This window comes from Aedes aegypti, chromosome 2, assembly GCF_002204515.2.
Source record: "Aedes aegypti strain LVP_AGWG chromosome 2, AaegL5.0 Primary Assembly, whole genome shotgun sequence".
NCBI classification, from domain to species: Eukaryota; Metazoa; Arthropoda; class Insecta; order Diptera; family Culicidae; genus Aedes; species Aedes aegypti.
Window position 1 is genome coordinate 144,889,443 of NC_035108.1, and position 17,474 is coordinate 144,906,916.

The 17,474-nt window shown below is 37.5% G+C and overlaps 1 protein-coding gene across 3 annotated transcripts in view; it reads left to right on the forward strand.

Moving 5' to 3' along the window:
* Positions 1–17,474, forward strand: part of LOC5563832 (potassium voltage-gated channel subfamily KQT member 1) — a 435,691-nt gene that overhangs the window by 385,377 nt on the left and 32,840 nt on the right. For all 3 annotated transcript variants that reach the window (XM_021842610.1, XM_021842612.1, XM_021842611.1), the window contains 4 exons: positions 9,741–9,837; positions 9,924–10,118; positions 10,232–10,380; positions 11,627–11,817. In XM_021842610.1, coding sequence (XP_021698302.1) covers positions 9,741–9,837; positions 9,924–10,118; positions 10,232–10,380; positions 11,627–11,817 — 632 coding nt within the window. The remainder of the gene's footprint in view (positions 1–9,740; positions 9,838–9,923; positions 10,119–10,231; positions 10,381–11,626; positions 11,818–17,474) is intronic.

Sequence of the window (17,474 nt, forward strand, 5' to 3'; positions counted from 1 at the left end):
GTAAACATACAATTGAACTTTCAAGAAAAAATGAGAACAGTCCCTTTGGACCCAAGGCCTTCAAAACAAGAAAAAAGGATTTTTTTTTTTATTATTTTTTCATGTTAAAACAATTTTTGTGAAATTTTATATTTTTCTTTCTTTAGTTTTCATTTCGTCCAAGAAAATTTAAAATCGGTCAAGCGGTTCAAAAGTTATAATTTGTTTAAAAATAAAAATTTTGCAAGATCGCGATTTTTCTGGTCACCTGATTCTGGAAATGGTCACCCTAATGAAAAAATTCCAAAAACACGTGTATCCAGTGTATTCTCATTTCGGATAAGGAACAAAATAGCAAATTTTCACGGAATTCGGTGACCCACTAGATCGGTTTTTCATGGAATGGCTGTATAATTGTGATACAATTTTGTTGCAATCCACTGATCGGTAAGGCCCATATATTAGTTTATAGAATTATTCAGTTGGAGCACAACTATTCTACAAGACGGGCTGAAGGAGACAAATTAAATTGCCGGACCAGTCTAGAATCTCTTCGGATTGAAAAGTTCGTCAACTCCACAACAGTGTTTGCCATTTATTACCTTCTTATCTCTTGCGTTACGTTTTCCTGTTTGTGTTCACATGATCATAGCATTTTCACAGCTTTTAATTGAGAGATTTTGTCTCAATTGTTAATTTTTTGTATGTGTGTTTTGTATTACATGCATGAGGATACTAAGAGGCCTTCCTTAGCCGACTGGTAAAAGTCCGCGGCTACAAAGCAAAGCCTTGCTGAAGGTGTCTGGGTTTGATTCCCGGTCGGTCCAGGATCTTTTCGTAATGGAAATTTCCTGGGCATAGACTAGCGTATTATCGTACCAGCCACACGATATACGAATGTGAAACTGGCAACATTGGCAAAGAAGGCTCTCAGTTAATTACTGTGAAAAAGCTAATTGAACTCTAAGCTGAGAAGCAGGCTCTGTCCTAGTGGGGACGTAATGTCAAGAAGAAGAAGAAGCATGAGGATACTCTACTCTAAGACGAGAAAATTTCAAAAATAATTTGATTGACAAAGAAAAGTTAAAGGTAATAACTATGCACATAGAAACAGAAAACTACGCTGAGCAGCAGTCAGGACGATACACGTTGGTTAAATTTATATTCCAGAAAACTGATTAAATCCAACCAATTAACAGTAAGAAGCGAAATAATTGTTTTACTATACCGTGCCCTGGGCTATGCCAATTACTTCGCCGCAGCACTCGTCATTTAAATTGAATTTCGCTTCCCCGTGACAATCTCCCCAACCCAAATATTGACCATACCGGTTCACATGACAGCAAATTATTAACATCACAATGCAGCAACAGACAAAACGTAATTATGTGCTATTTGAATTGTGCTACATCACGCTGCAATACCCAACCGTCACCCGTCCTACGAACGAAACAAACAAGAACGGATAATCGTTCACCTCGTACCACCTACCGAATGTCATCCCTCTACCAGCAAAATTGTATCTATTAATCCGAAAATATGGAGAAACAATTTTCGCCTACCGGCACCGAGCGATCCCATTCTCACGACGGTCTGACTTTTCAATGAGCTGGAAAACTAGGAAAATTGTTAACTGCAAAGTTCACAATCGCCGTAATTGGAACCGTTTTCCGATTTCTTACGCTAAAATTGCAACTACTGAAATCGCTTCTAGCTTTGGCTTTCGTCACGACACTTTCGTTTCTGCTGCATGAACAACATCTAATTTTCTTGAAGGTTTTTTCTTTCTCGCATGTCGAATTGTTTCCCGCGTGTTTTACTGCCTGTACCGTTTTTTTTATTTCGCTTGTGACTATTGCATGCTACTTTTTTATTACGGTTATCGCACTTCAAACAGACTATATTTACTAACCTCTGCGGGTTTATGAACTGACAAAAAAAACAGTAAAGTAACCATCCCCAGTGCCTGAGCAACGAACGGGAACGAATGAGATGAACCTGCAAAACGGAACCGTCACGGAAAGCTTCAAACAGAGAATGTACTTTCGCCTTTTCCCTTTGGTATATAATCTCCGCCAATAGAGTTAGGAAAAAGCTTCGGATACGGATACCACATCCAACAGGACTGCTGGGTTCACGTTGTGCACTCTAAATGGCATCAGGTGAAAAATGTAATAAGGGATTTGAAATACAGTTTAATAGAAAAATCCTAAGCACACAAATTTAGCATTGAAACACATAAACAATCCAAATAAAAATTTTGATAAGATAACGACATATTTGTTAATTTCTACGTCCAATCATACTAAAGTGAAATAGGACATTGCGTTTTTTGTTCGGGTGCACAGGAGAAAGCATGCTCGAAAACAATTCCATTCAGTTTTTTTTTTGCAATTCCAATCCTTCGGTATTGGTCCTGGTGAATGATTGTTGTTTTCCCCAACTGAGGACTTGCAGCTGGCAAAGGTTCTCAACTTTTTGACAACATCATTACACAAGTTTCCGATGCAGTTATCTAACGATTGATTGCTTCACGTCACATTTTGCTGTACGGTTGAGTATAATCCGTAGTGAGAAGCAATGACGTAGTTAGAAACTTTTATGGAACGTGAGCTTTCATGAAGATAGTAACTGCAGCGGTATCACCAAACTTACTGAAGTTTTCTCATCGAATGACATATTGTGATATTAATTTTATCAAAACTTGATATTTTTGATTTGTTTTGCTCCGAGGTTAAAGTCTTTTGGAGTGAAGTTTCTTTTAAACCTCACCCAGACAACCAGAATGTACATATAACGAAATCACCTTTTGCGTTATGTGATGCTTAAATGCGCAAAGTTTCACATATAAGATGTTGCGAAAAAGCCTTATGCGTACAAAAGTGGAGGCGATATACGTGCATATTTTATATGATTAAAACTAACATGTAATGCGAGTGTGTAAATTTTATTGCGAACTAGTTTGTACTCTTATGCGACTTAATTTATGATAACAAAATTGATTTGACAGCTGCTACGGATTGATCCGACTTACTTTGTACGAGTATACGGGACGAAACGAAATGTACGTATGAACTCATAAAATAGCGTTTTATGCGAGGAAACTCATCGATCAAACGATATCATCCACCATGTTGTGCGGGTGTGATGAAATTTGTGTAAATAAACGACTTTGTTCGTAAACTGTTATGCGACTTCTGGTTGTCTGGGCATCTCCTAAAGGCATAAAAACTTATCTCAAATCATTCAAACCAAATGCGATTGTTAAAAGTTAAATAAAAATATATCGGAACTTCCAAGCATGCAAAACGTTCATGGCTGGTAAAGTTTCTGGAAGCTCTAATTGAAATTTTAAAATCTCTGTTTAGGGGTAGGATAAGAGTGCTAATTTAGCCAATTATGACAATAGTGGGAACCATATGAGATTTTTTATTGTCCCAATGAAACATGACGGCTAATATTTACAAGAATGACAAAATTATTTGTTTTTGATGATAACTAGATCTTGATGATGATCGATACACTTCCAAAAATGAAGATTTTAAAATCTTGTTTCACGCATATGTCACCTTCTTAGGGCAACTTCACCGGCGGTCCAAATTTTTAGACCTTGTAAGAGCTTGCACCAATTTTATTTCATACTAGTATTTTATTCTATAGTCTATTTTTTGGAACAGGCTAACTGCCGGATCCATTTTTTGGCGGATTCGGACCAAAATTTGAGCTGTTCCAAATGTTTGGATTTTTCTCCCTGAAACAGATGAAGGTGCAAAAGTTGAGAGTGATTTAGGCAGGGACGAGGGAAAGCAAAGGATGCCGAAAGAAAGCTAACGATTTCGGAAACATTCGGGAAACGAAGGAAAGCAGTTTGGAATTTCAAAGGAATGAGAAGAATTTTCAAAACATGCTGCAGGAATTTCTCCGGCGATTTCCTCTTTAAATTCCTTAGAGGATTTTCTTCCAGGAATTCCTTAGGGGATTTCCAACAGGAATTCCTTCGGGGATTTTTTCAGTGAATTTATCCGAGAATGGACTCTAAGATTTCACTGGGGATTTGCACCAGAGATTTTTTCCAAGAATTCCTTCGGGGATTTCTCCCAAAAACTCCTCCGATTATATTCTACAGGAATTCCTCAGGGGATTTGCAATATTACTTATTACGGGGATTTCGTCTAGGAGTTCTTGAGGTTTCATTCAGAAATCATTAAGAAAATCCTCCGGAGATTTTCTCATGAAATTCTTTCGAAGGAATTTATCCAGAGGTAACCTCCAGGATTTTTTCTTGTGATTTAAACCAGGAATTTATCAGGGAATTTTCTCCAGGAATTTCTCCGAGAATTTCTCCAGGAATTCCACCGGGGGTTCCTCCGGAGATTTCAAGAATTCTTCCGGCGATATCCATCAAGAACTCCTCCGGGGATTTTCTCCAGGAATTCCTCCGGCAAATTTGCTCCACGAATTCCTCCGGGGATTTCCTCCACGAGCATCTCAGGGGATTTCCAACAGCAGTTCCACTGAAGATTTCTTCCAGAAATTCTTCCGTAGATTACCTTCAGAAATTCCAGTGAATCATACGGGGATTTCTTTCAGAAATTTCTCCTCAGATTTCCTCCAAGAACTCCTCCGAGAATTTGCTTCAAGAATTAATGCGGGGATTTCCGCCAGGGATTCCTCCGGCGATTTTTTCCATATTTTTTTTTATTCGGGGATTTCTTACAACATTTCTTTCTCCATAAATTCATTCGAGCTAGAAATCCTCTGATAATTTGCTCCAGGAATTCATCCTGGGATTTTCCCCCAAAATTGCAACGGGTAATTCCTCCGGGAATTCCTCTGGGGATATGCTCCAGGCATTCATCCGTGGATTTCATCCAGAAATTGCTCTGGGGATTCCTTCCAGAATTTCCTCCAGGAATTTTCTCCACCAATTAAAACGGGGATTTCTCCCAAGAACTTCTTTTAAGGTTTTTACAAGGATTTCCTCCGGGGCCGAAGATTACCTTCAGGAAAATCCTCCTGACATGCATCCAGATAAATTCCTCCCTTTTCCCAAAAATTCCTCCGGGAATTCTTTTGGAGCTCCACTAGGAATTCCTTCGCATTTCTTCCTTTGTTCCATGTCTCAAGAGATCCTCCGGGGAATCCTACAGAGTTGCACGTGAAATTCTTCCGGAGTTCCTCCAGGATTTTTTTAAGTCCTTCCAGAAATTCTTCCGGATTTCTTCCGGCAATTCCTCTGGATTTCAAACAGATCTCGGAACTTCCTCCGGATTTTCAACGGAAATTCTTCCAGAGCTTTTTCAGAAAATCCTGTTCAGTTTCTATAACGATTCCTCTGAATTTCATCCAGTAACTCCTGGAATGTTCCTCCGGAGCTTCTTCGGAGATTCCTTTGAATTTCCTTTTTAGTTTCTCCAGGAATTTCTCCGAAATTCATCAAGCAATTATCCCAAAGTTCATCTGGAAACGCCTTCGCAGTTCCTCCAGAAACACATCCGGAGTTTCTCAAGGAACGCCTAATTCCTTAACTCAAGGATTACCTCGCAAGAAATTACTACAGGAATTCCATTAAAAATTCTACCAGGAATTCCTCCCATCAAAAGTCTCCCAGTGATTTCCCTGAGAATTCTTCCACAAATTCCTCCAAAAAATCCTTCAGCTACTAATTCAAACATTCTTCCAGGAATTGCTTCAGACATTCCTACACGATTTTCTCAAGCAAATTCCTTCAAAGATTGCTACAGAAATACATGAAATTCACCAAAGCTTCCTCCACGGAATTCCACCAGGAATTTCTTTAGAGGTTCCCCCAGGTTATCTTCCGGGGATTCTTCTAGGAAATCATTCACAAATTCTTCCAGTGTTTTTTTTTTTAAAGTATCCCTAAAAGGTTCCTACGAGGCATTCGTCCTGGAATTTCTTCAGGAATGACTTCAAGAATCTACCAGAAATTCCTCCGAGGATTCCTAAAGGAATTTATCCATCAATTCCTTCCAGTATTTCTTGAAGAATTTTTTCCAAAGAATGCACCAAGAATTACTTTAGAGAATCCTGTTGAAACTCCTTTTGGGATTGTGTTAAAAGTTCTTCCAGAGATAATTTTTGGAAATTTCCAAATAATTCACCAAAGCTTTCTCCATAAATTTCTTTAGAAATTCCGCTTGAAAATCATCCGGAGATTCTTCTAGGGAATCTTCAATAAATTCTGTCACCAATTCTTCCAGTGTTTTCTTCAAAGATTCTTCCTGGTATCCCTACGAGGCATTCGTCCTGGGATTTCTTCAGGAATTACTTCAAGAATCTACCAGAGATTCTTGCGATGATTCCTAAGCGAATTCATCCATCAATTCCTTCCAGTATTTCTTGAAGGAATTTTTCCAAAGAATCCACCAAGAATAATTTTAGAGAATCCTAATGAAACTCTGTCTGGGATTGCGTTAAAAGTTCGGAATTTCTTTAGTGATTTCTTTGATGATTCCACCAAGGATTTCTCAAGAAATTCCTAAATGTAATTTTTCAGAAATTTGCCAAAAAAAAACTCTTCAAGGATACTTCAGGGATTCAACCTGGAGGCTCTCAGAGAAATGCTTCGTTTAACCCTCTGAGTAAATATAATTAGAATCTCTGATGGAATACATAGAGTATAGAAAGGAAGAATTTCTAATTCAATCCTTCCCGGAATTCCTGGTAGATTCTCTCGCGGAAATAAAGATGTTTTTTTAGAAAAAAAAATCTGGTGAATTCTTTGAAATTTGTTTGTTTAATTCCCTGGAGAAATTTCTGATAACCCTAAATAAATTTTAAGAAATTTCAGTAAAATTTTTGAATTACAGTCGACTCTCCATAACTCGATATTCAAGGGACCATCGACTTATAGAATTATCGAGTTATAGAATATACCGACGCAAAATATCCCAAAATAGAAGGAACAAATTTCTGTGTTTCCAATACATATATGATTTCTTGTGTAAGAAAGCAATAATATACTGTTGATATTATTTTACAAACTATTATTTGAAAACTTTTTTCGAAACGCTCAAAAAATTTCATTATTTTTACTGACAATATATTTTTTTTTATTTTAATGTTTTTCAACATTCATTACAATTTGCAAGTATTTATTCACTTCCAAACAAGAATTAGTTCAAGTTGCAACTGAAATCCATGGAGAATTTCCTAATGAAAATCCTGAAGAATTACCTGTGCGAATTCTAAATAAAAGTCATGGAATAACCTCTGGTGGAATCCTTAGAGAATTCCCTGGATGATTTATGTAGGGGGTTGGAACCCTAAGAGAAAATCCTAGCGGAATTGTTGAAGGAATTCCTGGTAGAAATACTGAAGAAATTCTTGGAGGAATCCCTGAAGGAATTCCTTTTTTAAATTGCAGGAGGAACTCTTGAAAGAGTCATTGGAAATCTTCATAAGAAAATTCTGGTAAAATCGCTGCATGAATTCCTGATAATTCCCAAGAGTCCTTAGAGATACTACGCGATAAATTCCGGGAGGAATCCCTAGAGGAGCTCCTGTTCGAACCCCTGGAGGAATTCGAGTTGTAATCTCAGACAAAACTCCCGATGGAATTATTAGAGGAACTCCTAATAAATCCTCTGGAGGAATTCCGGGTGGAATCTCCGAAGAAACCTTGGAAATCTAGCTGGAATTCCTAAAGGAACTTCTGATGGAATCCCTAGAAGAACTTCTGATTAAATCCCCAGAATAATTCTTGATGGAATCCCTAGAGGAACTTCCGATGGAATCCCTAGAGGAGTTCGTGATGGAAACCTTGAAGGAATTCCTGATGGAATCCTACGTGGAATTCATGATAGAATCTTTCTCCTGATGGAATTCCTGGGCGAACTCATGTTTAAATCCCTAGAGGAACTATTGCTGACATCCCTGTAAAAACTTTTGATGGAATTCCTGGAGGAAATTTTGATGGAGTTCCTGGTGGAATCTCTGAATGAAATCCTTACAATAACTTTTGATGGAAACTGGAGCTGACTCTCTGGAAGAACTTTTAAGGGAATCCCTAAAGGAATTCCTTATGGAATCCCATGAGGAACACCTGATGGAATCTCATCAGGAATTCCAGGTGAACTTTCGGGAAGAATTTCTAAAGGAATCCTTACAGGAATTCATACTTAGATCACTGAACAACATCTTGATTAAATTTCTGGAGGAACCCTGGTCGAATCATGTAAGTATTACCGATGAAATCCGTGGAGGAATAAAGGTAGAATTCCTAAAGAAATTTCTGCATCATTACCTGGAGGCATGCCTGGTAAAATTCTTGATGGAATTCTTGAAAAAATTCCTGGTACAATCCCTGGAGGAATTTCTTGTTGAACACAGGTAGAACTGCTGGTAGATTTGCTAAAGGAACAGAGTAAAAAAAATGTTTGAAATCGGTAGTAAAAAATATAGAAACAAATCATGAGCGCTCATTTGCTAGGACACCAATTTCAATTTTACATGCTGACGGCGATGTTCGTGCAACATCCCTACAGACAGTACGATCAGTTTGTCAAAAATAATTTGGCTCCGCCCACCTGTGGTTTGAGCTAAATCAATTATGACTGACCGATTTGCCATGTCAGTTTCACAAACTGTCGGTTTTATTGTCAAATTGGTTCGTCAAGCAGCATCATTCACGGCCAAACATAGCACCAACATGAACACCAACGGACGGAGTCAATGTTGGTCAAGCAGTCTGAGTCATCTGTGGGCTGCAGTACGAAATTCATATTTACAACCAGTAAAATTCAAATTGAACAAATTTAGCTGTTGAGCAATCAAGTTTATCGTTTTTAGTTGGAAATGGTGCAAAAACATGTCCTTGAATTGAACGATGAACATTAAACAAAAAATGTAATTTTACATGTTAAAGGACACGAAAACGATGGACGATCGACATTTCCAGGATCAGACACTAACGTATTTAACATTCGACACAAATTTACGTCATTCGGCTCACTTCTTTTATATGCATCTCAAAATACGTAAATAACATGATTTTTGGGAGTATGTGGAAAACCTTCAAAAATCAACCTGGCAGCCTTTAAACGTAATTTCATAGAATTCCCCTAAATAAAAGCATGTTTGTAACTTAGCTATCGTATGAGGATTGAGTTCCCAAGTTTTCTGACAACAAAGTCAAATTTTTGGACACTCTGTTGGATCCTCAGAACAGAACCTGTTTGAATAAAATGTCTTTATTGTGTTTGGCCCAAATTTGAAAACCAACATATCATTTCAGAAACTCTCACAACTCAAAAGAAACCCCTCGACCATCCAACCAAACGAAACAGGTGAACAGTTTGACAAGTTTATGTGATCCCTCATTCTCGCCACAAAGTAGGTATCTTCTCCGACTCAAATCCAATCTCGCTGGCTAAAACCCCTTTTTGCCGAGAGCTTTGTTATGTCTGCTGGTGGCGATTGCTACCATACGTACACCGACCTCTTTTTTTTCTGTGGCACAAACAAGGATCCGAGCGTGAAGGCGAAAGTAATCTGTTTGAAGTTTTTCAATTATGTTTATTGCTGCTTAGCTTCGAAGGAAAATTTTTGCACAATCTCTGTCGCTCCCGTTGCCCGCCAAGTCTCGAAAATTGAATTAAATCTAACACAATAACAATCTTGTGTGCAAAGAAAAAAAAACCAAACGGCGACTGAATAATAATGACGACCCATTTGATGGTTCGCTTTTCTTTTCTTCTCTCGACGGGATTCGATCCCTTCCAATTCCCACCTTGCAGGTTAGACCAAATTCTTGGCAAACAAGGATCAAAATCAAAAGATGTGTATGCATCGAAAATTAGCTTAGCTTCTCGTGTAGTGAAAATTGAAAGACAAGTAAGTTTGTTCCTCCGCCATACACAAAGCGTTTATTTCGCACAGAAATCCAATCACGATCCATTTCCATCATTCTACTCGTACAGGTTGACGATATAGAGACAAAGGTAGATACGTTTATAGAGTTATACATGCAGGATCGGAAGCGCCTTTTATCACTTCCACTCCATCCTGACACATCACATTCCAACAATCCAAACCTTCCATCGTTGCCACCGAAAGGGGGCGGAGCAGCGGCTGTAATCACGTCTGTGACAAGTAGTTCTAGTGGTTCGTTAAAAGTGAGTACTAGTTTGTTAATTCAATTGCAAATTGAGCTTGTTGTTATTGTTGTATGAAAACACATTACTAACATTCAGTTCTTTACTTTAAATCTGTTTATTTACAACGCCAGCCAAAACCTATTTTAATAGATAAACAATTTTCGGAGCCGAATTCACCGATCGCGAAAACATTCGAAGAGCCAATACAGCAGAAACGTCCACCAATGCAACGCGGATACTCCGACCTGGGACATAGGATTAAGAAGCGGGTAACTTTAAGGTAAGCTACGAATTTGTCAATAGTTCAGTATATTTATTTTCGATCATATTTAAATGATTTTACACAAAAACCTGTTCTTACGAAGTCTTAGTAATATGACGATGAGTTAGTTTTGGGTCAGATGAATCAAATTCTAAAAACCCAACATAGTGAGGATATGGATCCTTCTTCTTCTTTATCTCCTTCAGCTGTGCCTCCAGTACACTCGGGTACTCCATTGTTAGAAGATGTTACGGTTAATCCATCTGTTCATGACTCACCGCATTCTTTTCAAAAGCAAAAGGTTACTAATTCTGGTCTGCTTGGCAGTTTTAGCCAATCCCATGTGTTTCCCCCCTCTTGTTCCTCTTCGAACACGGCGGCCCCCGTCATAAAGCTTACCTACCCGGATCTATGAGTAAATTTCTGGTTTTCAACTCCAAATTGGAAGGGATCTTGCAAAATCGTTTCGAGGTATCCTTGAGGTAGATTCACCCAGCCGTGATAAGTTACGTGCATAGTCAGTGATCGCGACCAGGCGAACAAAATTGCATGGTAGTGATCACGGGGCCTTCCTTAGCCGAATGGTTGGAGTATTTTACATGTTAACAAGTTCGCCATCCGTGAACTTCACTGGAATTCGAAAATAAAGACTCCTATAAACTACAGAGATAGTCTTCTGATTAGAAAGATTCCCTGAAGTTAGATTATGAAGCAAAGAAAAGTGTCGATTTTACCCCAAATGAAAGTGTCGATCTTACCCCGAGTGGACATTTATTTTTCAATAGCGTTTTCAGCTGTCGAAAAACGAAAAATTAAATTCTCATTAATGTTGTATGAACGTAATAATAGTAAATGATGATGTAGACGCAGAACAAAGAATGACATTTTAAAAATTTCACATGCGAAATAGTTAAAGAATAACAGCGAAATATTGCAACTGCTATTGCTTCTATGTTATCCAACATGATTTTGTTGTTTATTTTGGAGGTTTATTGGTAGCGTCAGTTGTAATGTCATTCGAAACACAACATTTCACAAGTTAAGATACAGCGTGGTGGAAACTGCATGAAAATCTGCTCAAAACATGAAAAATCAAAGGGTGTCGAGCTTACCCACAGTGTCGGTTTTACCCTGATTTCCCCTATCAAATCTACTTTATAAATAAGAGCTTTTCTTGATTTTATGGAATGCGCAGTTTTGCCAAATTTCATAGATATAAAATTTACAATGCCCTAGCTACAATAATCAAATCTCTCCATTACAGCTCCATACCACCGCAGTACGTGGGAAACAGCAGCGGTCAATCTAAAGATCGAGGTGATGTCGTAATCGTAGTTCCTAATATCGATTCCGACCAGCTGGAGCCGGTTGGCATCGAAGATTTAGCATCCGTCTGCATCGATACCGAGATCGAAATCGAGCCCGGCAGTCCAAAAACCATTACGGAAAGTTCGAGTAAGTACCGATCCTATTTCTTTATTTCTAATTTTTGCGACAAAACTCACTCAGTGGTTCGTGATTGCAAAATACGAAATGCAAACTTTCTGTTTATCACAGCCAGAGTTATGACATGACAAATGTATATCCTGTAGCACTTGTACATACAATTCACCAGGAAAAACAATTATAATCATACTCTTACACAATCAGTAACATTTACACTTCAAGTGCCTTGATAAATTTTACCGACTACCCAATGAAATGGTTTGACAATGAAAAACTTCATCCATTCATGACGATCCTTTTCCCTCTTCCCAACGCCTTCCTCGCCATCGTCTAACCGAAGAATCTCATATTCTGGAAAGTTACCTTTCTCCACCTTTTCCAATTAAAGTCACCTGTACATTGTACACATAAATAAACTTACTGGAACAGTTCATAAATCATATGGGAAAGTTTCGATGCAATGTTCGTAGAAAACAAGTCAATTTCTTTCAACAAATTTTAAACCAAAACCCAGACGTAGATCGACTCGCATGTCTGGCACTTTTGCAAATTAACTGACATTACATATTTATTCACAATTAACTGACGAAAATGGAAGCGCTGTCCGGTACCTACCATCACTCGGTTGGTAGCATCTCAAAAGTGAGCAGGAGTGTCGACCATATCATGCCATCAAAGGTACGAAACGAAGTGACATGTGTGAAAAGCTCCGGGACAGAAAAAGCTACTGTTGGTGTAGCAAATTGCTTGTCGTCATTTGCTAATTAATTATTTTCGCAAACAGCTTGTAGCAAGAGCGAATCTGCAGAGACAACATGTTGCCATACGAGAAGTCGGAGTCAGTTTTTTGCTGTAAAAATAAACACCGACGATACCAGCTCAAGTGATGGATTGAGTAAAATTAGGTTATCTAACTAGTTAAGGGGGATAATGAATAGCCCAATCTTATGGCTAGTCATTAGTATCAGAAAATTTTACTCGTTGACGAGCTCTGATTCAGGTGTGGTACCACATATACAACATTGGTTCCGATGGAGAACTCGTTGGAGAGTAAATTAAGAAGTTCATTCTCTATTTTAAACAATCTGGTTTCATAATATTATTGAAGAACATAGATTATAGTAGTTGCTATGTATACCCACTTGTAAAAAATAACATAGCTTTTGGTCCATTTCTATAATTTTTAACGCAAAAATGCATTTTTACTAAGATACCTCATTTTCAAATGAATAAAAATCGAAATGCAAAAATCTCAAGTTATACACCTCGAATTTGCTCATTTAGATGCCCAGAAGCAAATGTGAAAGTTAAGGGCAAAGTAGGCCGTCATTGCAATTTATACACGTCGTTGATGATTGTTGCTGAATCAGGTTACATTTCACAATGAAAGAAAATCAGTTAGAATTGCACTGCCCATAACTGCATGTTAGTAACATTCGACAAAAGTAGGCATTGAGTAAATGGGATACCAAGTTTGCATTCTATTGCATTTCAAAAGTGCTTATTTGAGGCTGATATTTCACACATTTCACATATTGGGTGAATAGTCAGAAAATTATTCTGATAGAAATTTCGTTGTCACTGCACTACGAGGTTCATGTATAATCTCTATGTGACTGTTATGCGGTTACAATTGCCAATGTGACAAAACAACTTGGTATTTTTTTTCGAATTTTCTAGAACAATCTCATAGATTTCAGTAAGTTGATCGAAAGTATTTGTCATTTTACGACTTTCCCCGGTGTTAACTCGAAATTGTCAAAAATGTCGAATGTGACAAATATGCAGTTATGGGCAGTGCAGTGATGTAGCTGATAAAGTATCAGCATACTTTCTGCTATAAGCACTTATAGTGATATTTTCGTTTCCATATTAACTAGGAGGACTGAGTTCTATCACTTTGAAATTGCGAGCTGCAATATCAACATGGCTGCCAACACGAATGATGGGCTACTTAGCCTAAAGTAGTATCCATCAAGTCTAGGGGGAACCTTGTATGGAGAAAATAGACCAAGTTCCTACAACAAACTTGAACAGGATTTTCGCAACAGTTCAGACACAACTGGTTAAAAGAACGGAAGACTGGGCGATCTTGATTATCTGATGATGCCCTATAAGTTTTTGCATTCAATTTATTTGAAAAATACAGGGTGATTACTATATCCTGTCAGTAAAATAAGTAATCATACAAAAAAGATGGTTGTATGAATTTTGATTACCAGTGCGTATCCAGTTTTGGACATCTATAACATTTGTCTTCGCTACACCCCCACTTTCAACCAACTTTTCTACACGATTTAAACCCGTAAAAAACTCAAATTTGGGAAATGTTTTCATGATAGTAGCTAACAAATATTGTAATGTTACTGTTAGGACTTTGAATGGCGTTAAAATGTGGATCTCATTAGGAGAAAACGACACAAATCCTTAAAGTGACATTTTGAACCATTTGACCCTAATATTTAAGCATTGCAATCATGCGCTGCTGATTAGAACTCCTCTGCAATCCGCCGCTCTTCTAGCCGTAACTTAGCACTACCCATCAAAATGTTCGCACCGCGCGAAAAATCCACAAAAAAACTGCAGTTGACAATCTATTCCCTACTGAGTATCCACAAACCACATTCAATTTTTCCACCAACACGTATAAAAAAGGGTTGGGTGACAAAACGTCGAAAGACAAAATGTCGAATGCCAAAACGTCGAATGCCAAAACGTTGAAAGGACAAAACGTCGAAAGGACAAAACGTCGAATACCAAAATGTCGAATGCCAAAACGTCGAAAAGACAAAACGTCGAAGGGACAAAACGTCGAAAAGAAAATTGTGAATATGTGGTAAAACTTCAATTTATTCGATTTTAATCGAGGAAATATGAAGAAAATCGATAAAAAAATTAACGTGAAATACTAAACAAAAAAGTTTGAAAAGTTCAGACAGTGAAAAATACATTTTTTTATATTTTGTTTAAAATATTTGTTTTTAATTGTCAGGTTACAAAACATTTTCATCAAAGTGCAGCTTATTTTAGTCAAACACATGTTTTAAACTGAAACTATCAATTACTTCTAGTTGGAATTAAATGGAATCCTACTTAACTCGGTTACCATCTACTCGACGATCCCTGTATCGTTTTTACTATTTAGTACTTTTTTCTATCGTATAAATGATCAAACTATATAAATTCTCTACACATAAAATAAATCGATGTTTAGTACTCCATTCTATAGTACATATTGGAAACTTGCTAGAGATCCTGATTTCTATATATGTGCTTTTGAATATCTGGTTCTGAAAAGAAAATTAATCATTCGATTTAAATGAACTTATTCAAGGAAAGAACGAGTAAGTTGTTAAAGAATAAATAATTCACTGATTGTCAAAAATCACGTCTAAGTTTTCAGTAATTAGTTCACATCACATTAAATTAGTTATACATGTAAACGATATTAAGGAATTGCAATGATCAAGTTCAGTAATACATGCCACTCTGTACAAACTGTTAGCGTTTGTTAAGTTAAATAACATAATCTACAAACACTGTTGTAACAATCGTACAATACCGTGGTGAATCAAAATCCGGACGGCACCAATAACACTGCGGAACACGTTTTTTTCTCCAGCACCAAAATACTGCTATTCACTTAATTAAGGCTTGCTGAATCCATTGCCGTTTTCAGAAATATCATAGCACATCTAGTTTTTGAGATATTGACTTATGAAAATGCAAAAAATGACAATTTCAGGCAACTTGCATGCAAGTTTGCCAGCTTGTACGGCAATTCATTTGCTTAACCTTCCTAATGCATTAAGAAAAAGTTACACATTATGCATTAAGGGTCAAAAATGACCCATGACTTTAAAACGCTCTCAAAAATCCATTTTTGAACCGATTTTGGTTCTTTTAGCTTTATATGAAAGATATGGAACCCTGGAAATTGTTTGTCAGTATGGCCATTCTGGCCACAAGGGCACAAGGGAACCTGGAACCTGTTTCAGAAGGAACTGGCGTATATCATATTCAGCAGTTTATACACATGTATATAACGACGGTTCGAATTTCATGGTTTTTCATTCCGATTTACAAGAGCACCAAGAGGACCAACATTTAGATTTGGCCGGTATTTCGGAGAGTTCCGGAACCGGTTCCGCTAGGGTGTGATGTGGACATTTTCAGACCATCATATAGTACCATCATGCGACGGCTCAAAATACATGATTTTTCATCCAGATGTAAATGGACACCATGCCATATACCTGGCGTTACGCACCTAGTGGAACAGAGCCTGCTTCTCAGCATTTATAAACGGAGAGGTTTGCCATCTGACTATTTTTGCCTATGTATATATGCCAAGGCATGATGATATAGTATACCTGGGAAGTCGAAAAAATGTCTAACCCGAAAGGATCCTCGACCGATGGGAATCGAACCCATGCCCATTAGTTTTATCTTACTGAAAAGCTGCGCGTTTACCGCTGAGGCTATATGGGTCTCTTAAGCATAAAGTTATCATACTTGAATTTTATTTCCGTTATTACCAAATTAGTTAAAAAAAGTAACATAAGGAATCGAAATCATTCGACATAATTCTAACTAATAACTATTATAACTTTTGACATCAATCGCAATTTTGAGACCTGCTCAAATAGGGCACCAGACATCCTTTTAGGAAAACCTTCAGATATTCCTTCAAGAATCACTCTCTAAATATCTCCAGAGGTTCTTCCAGAGAATTCTCCAGGAATTATTTCGAAAATTCCTTCACGAATAATCTCTACCGTAATTCTTACAGCAATTTCTTCACTAGGGCTTTTGTCAGAGATTGCTCCAGGAAAAATATTGTTTTCCATGATACATTTTAGACCAGTTTTGATAGGGCTCTTGATAGGCTGAATATCTTAGCAATTCCTCCTGGAGTTTCTCCAGGGATTCGATAAGCAATTCTTCCTAGGATTCCTGAGTCGGCGGAGCAGTTTTTTCCAATGTTGCTGATAAATCTAAGCAGAAGATTAATTATTTCTAATGGCTGCTACGTTTGCTGGCATGAAATTTCACTCAAACGGCTATCTATGATTCGATGTGATGCAAACTCAATCATTTTTTGCTGAGAAGTTCATGTGAGGATTTGAACAGCATGCGCATAATTGATATAAACACAAAGTGGAATAAGAAAAAAACTCAGCAATCACAGAAAAAGAAGACCGTCTTCGCGAGTCTCGTCTCAGGTGATTACTAAAGTTATTTTTTTACAGGGATTCTTCCAGGAGTTTCTCTCAGAAATCCTCCAAGATCTGCTCCAGGAATTCTTTCAGGAAAGCTGCGGAATTTCTCTAAATAATTTTTAAGCGACTTTTTCTGGTACTCTTTCAGAGGTTCCTCTATAAAATCAAGGATTCTTGCAGAGAATCTTCAAGGCAACACTTTTTTTATGAAGGGATTGTTAGAGTATGTTAATGTTCATATCTTCAAGGTTTCCCCCAGGAATTTCTCTAAGAGTTACACTAGGACATTTTGTTTCAATGGTTACTCAAGATATTTATCTAGTGATTTCTTCAGAATTTTCTCTGATGAATCCTCCACGGAAACATACAAAGATATCTCCAAGTAGTCCTCTCAAGATGCTTCCAGGAATTATTCCGAAAATTTCTTCTTGGATTCCTCCCGAA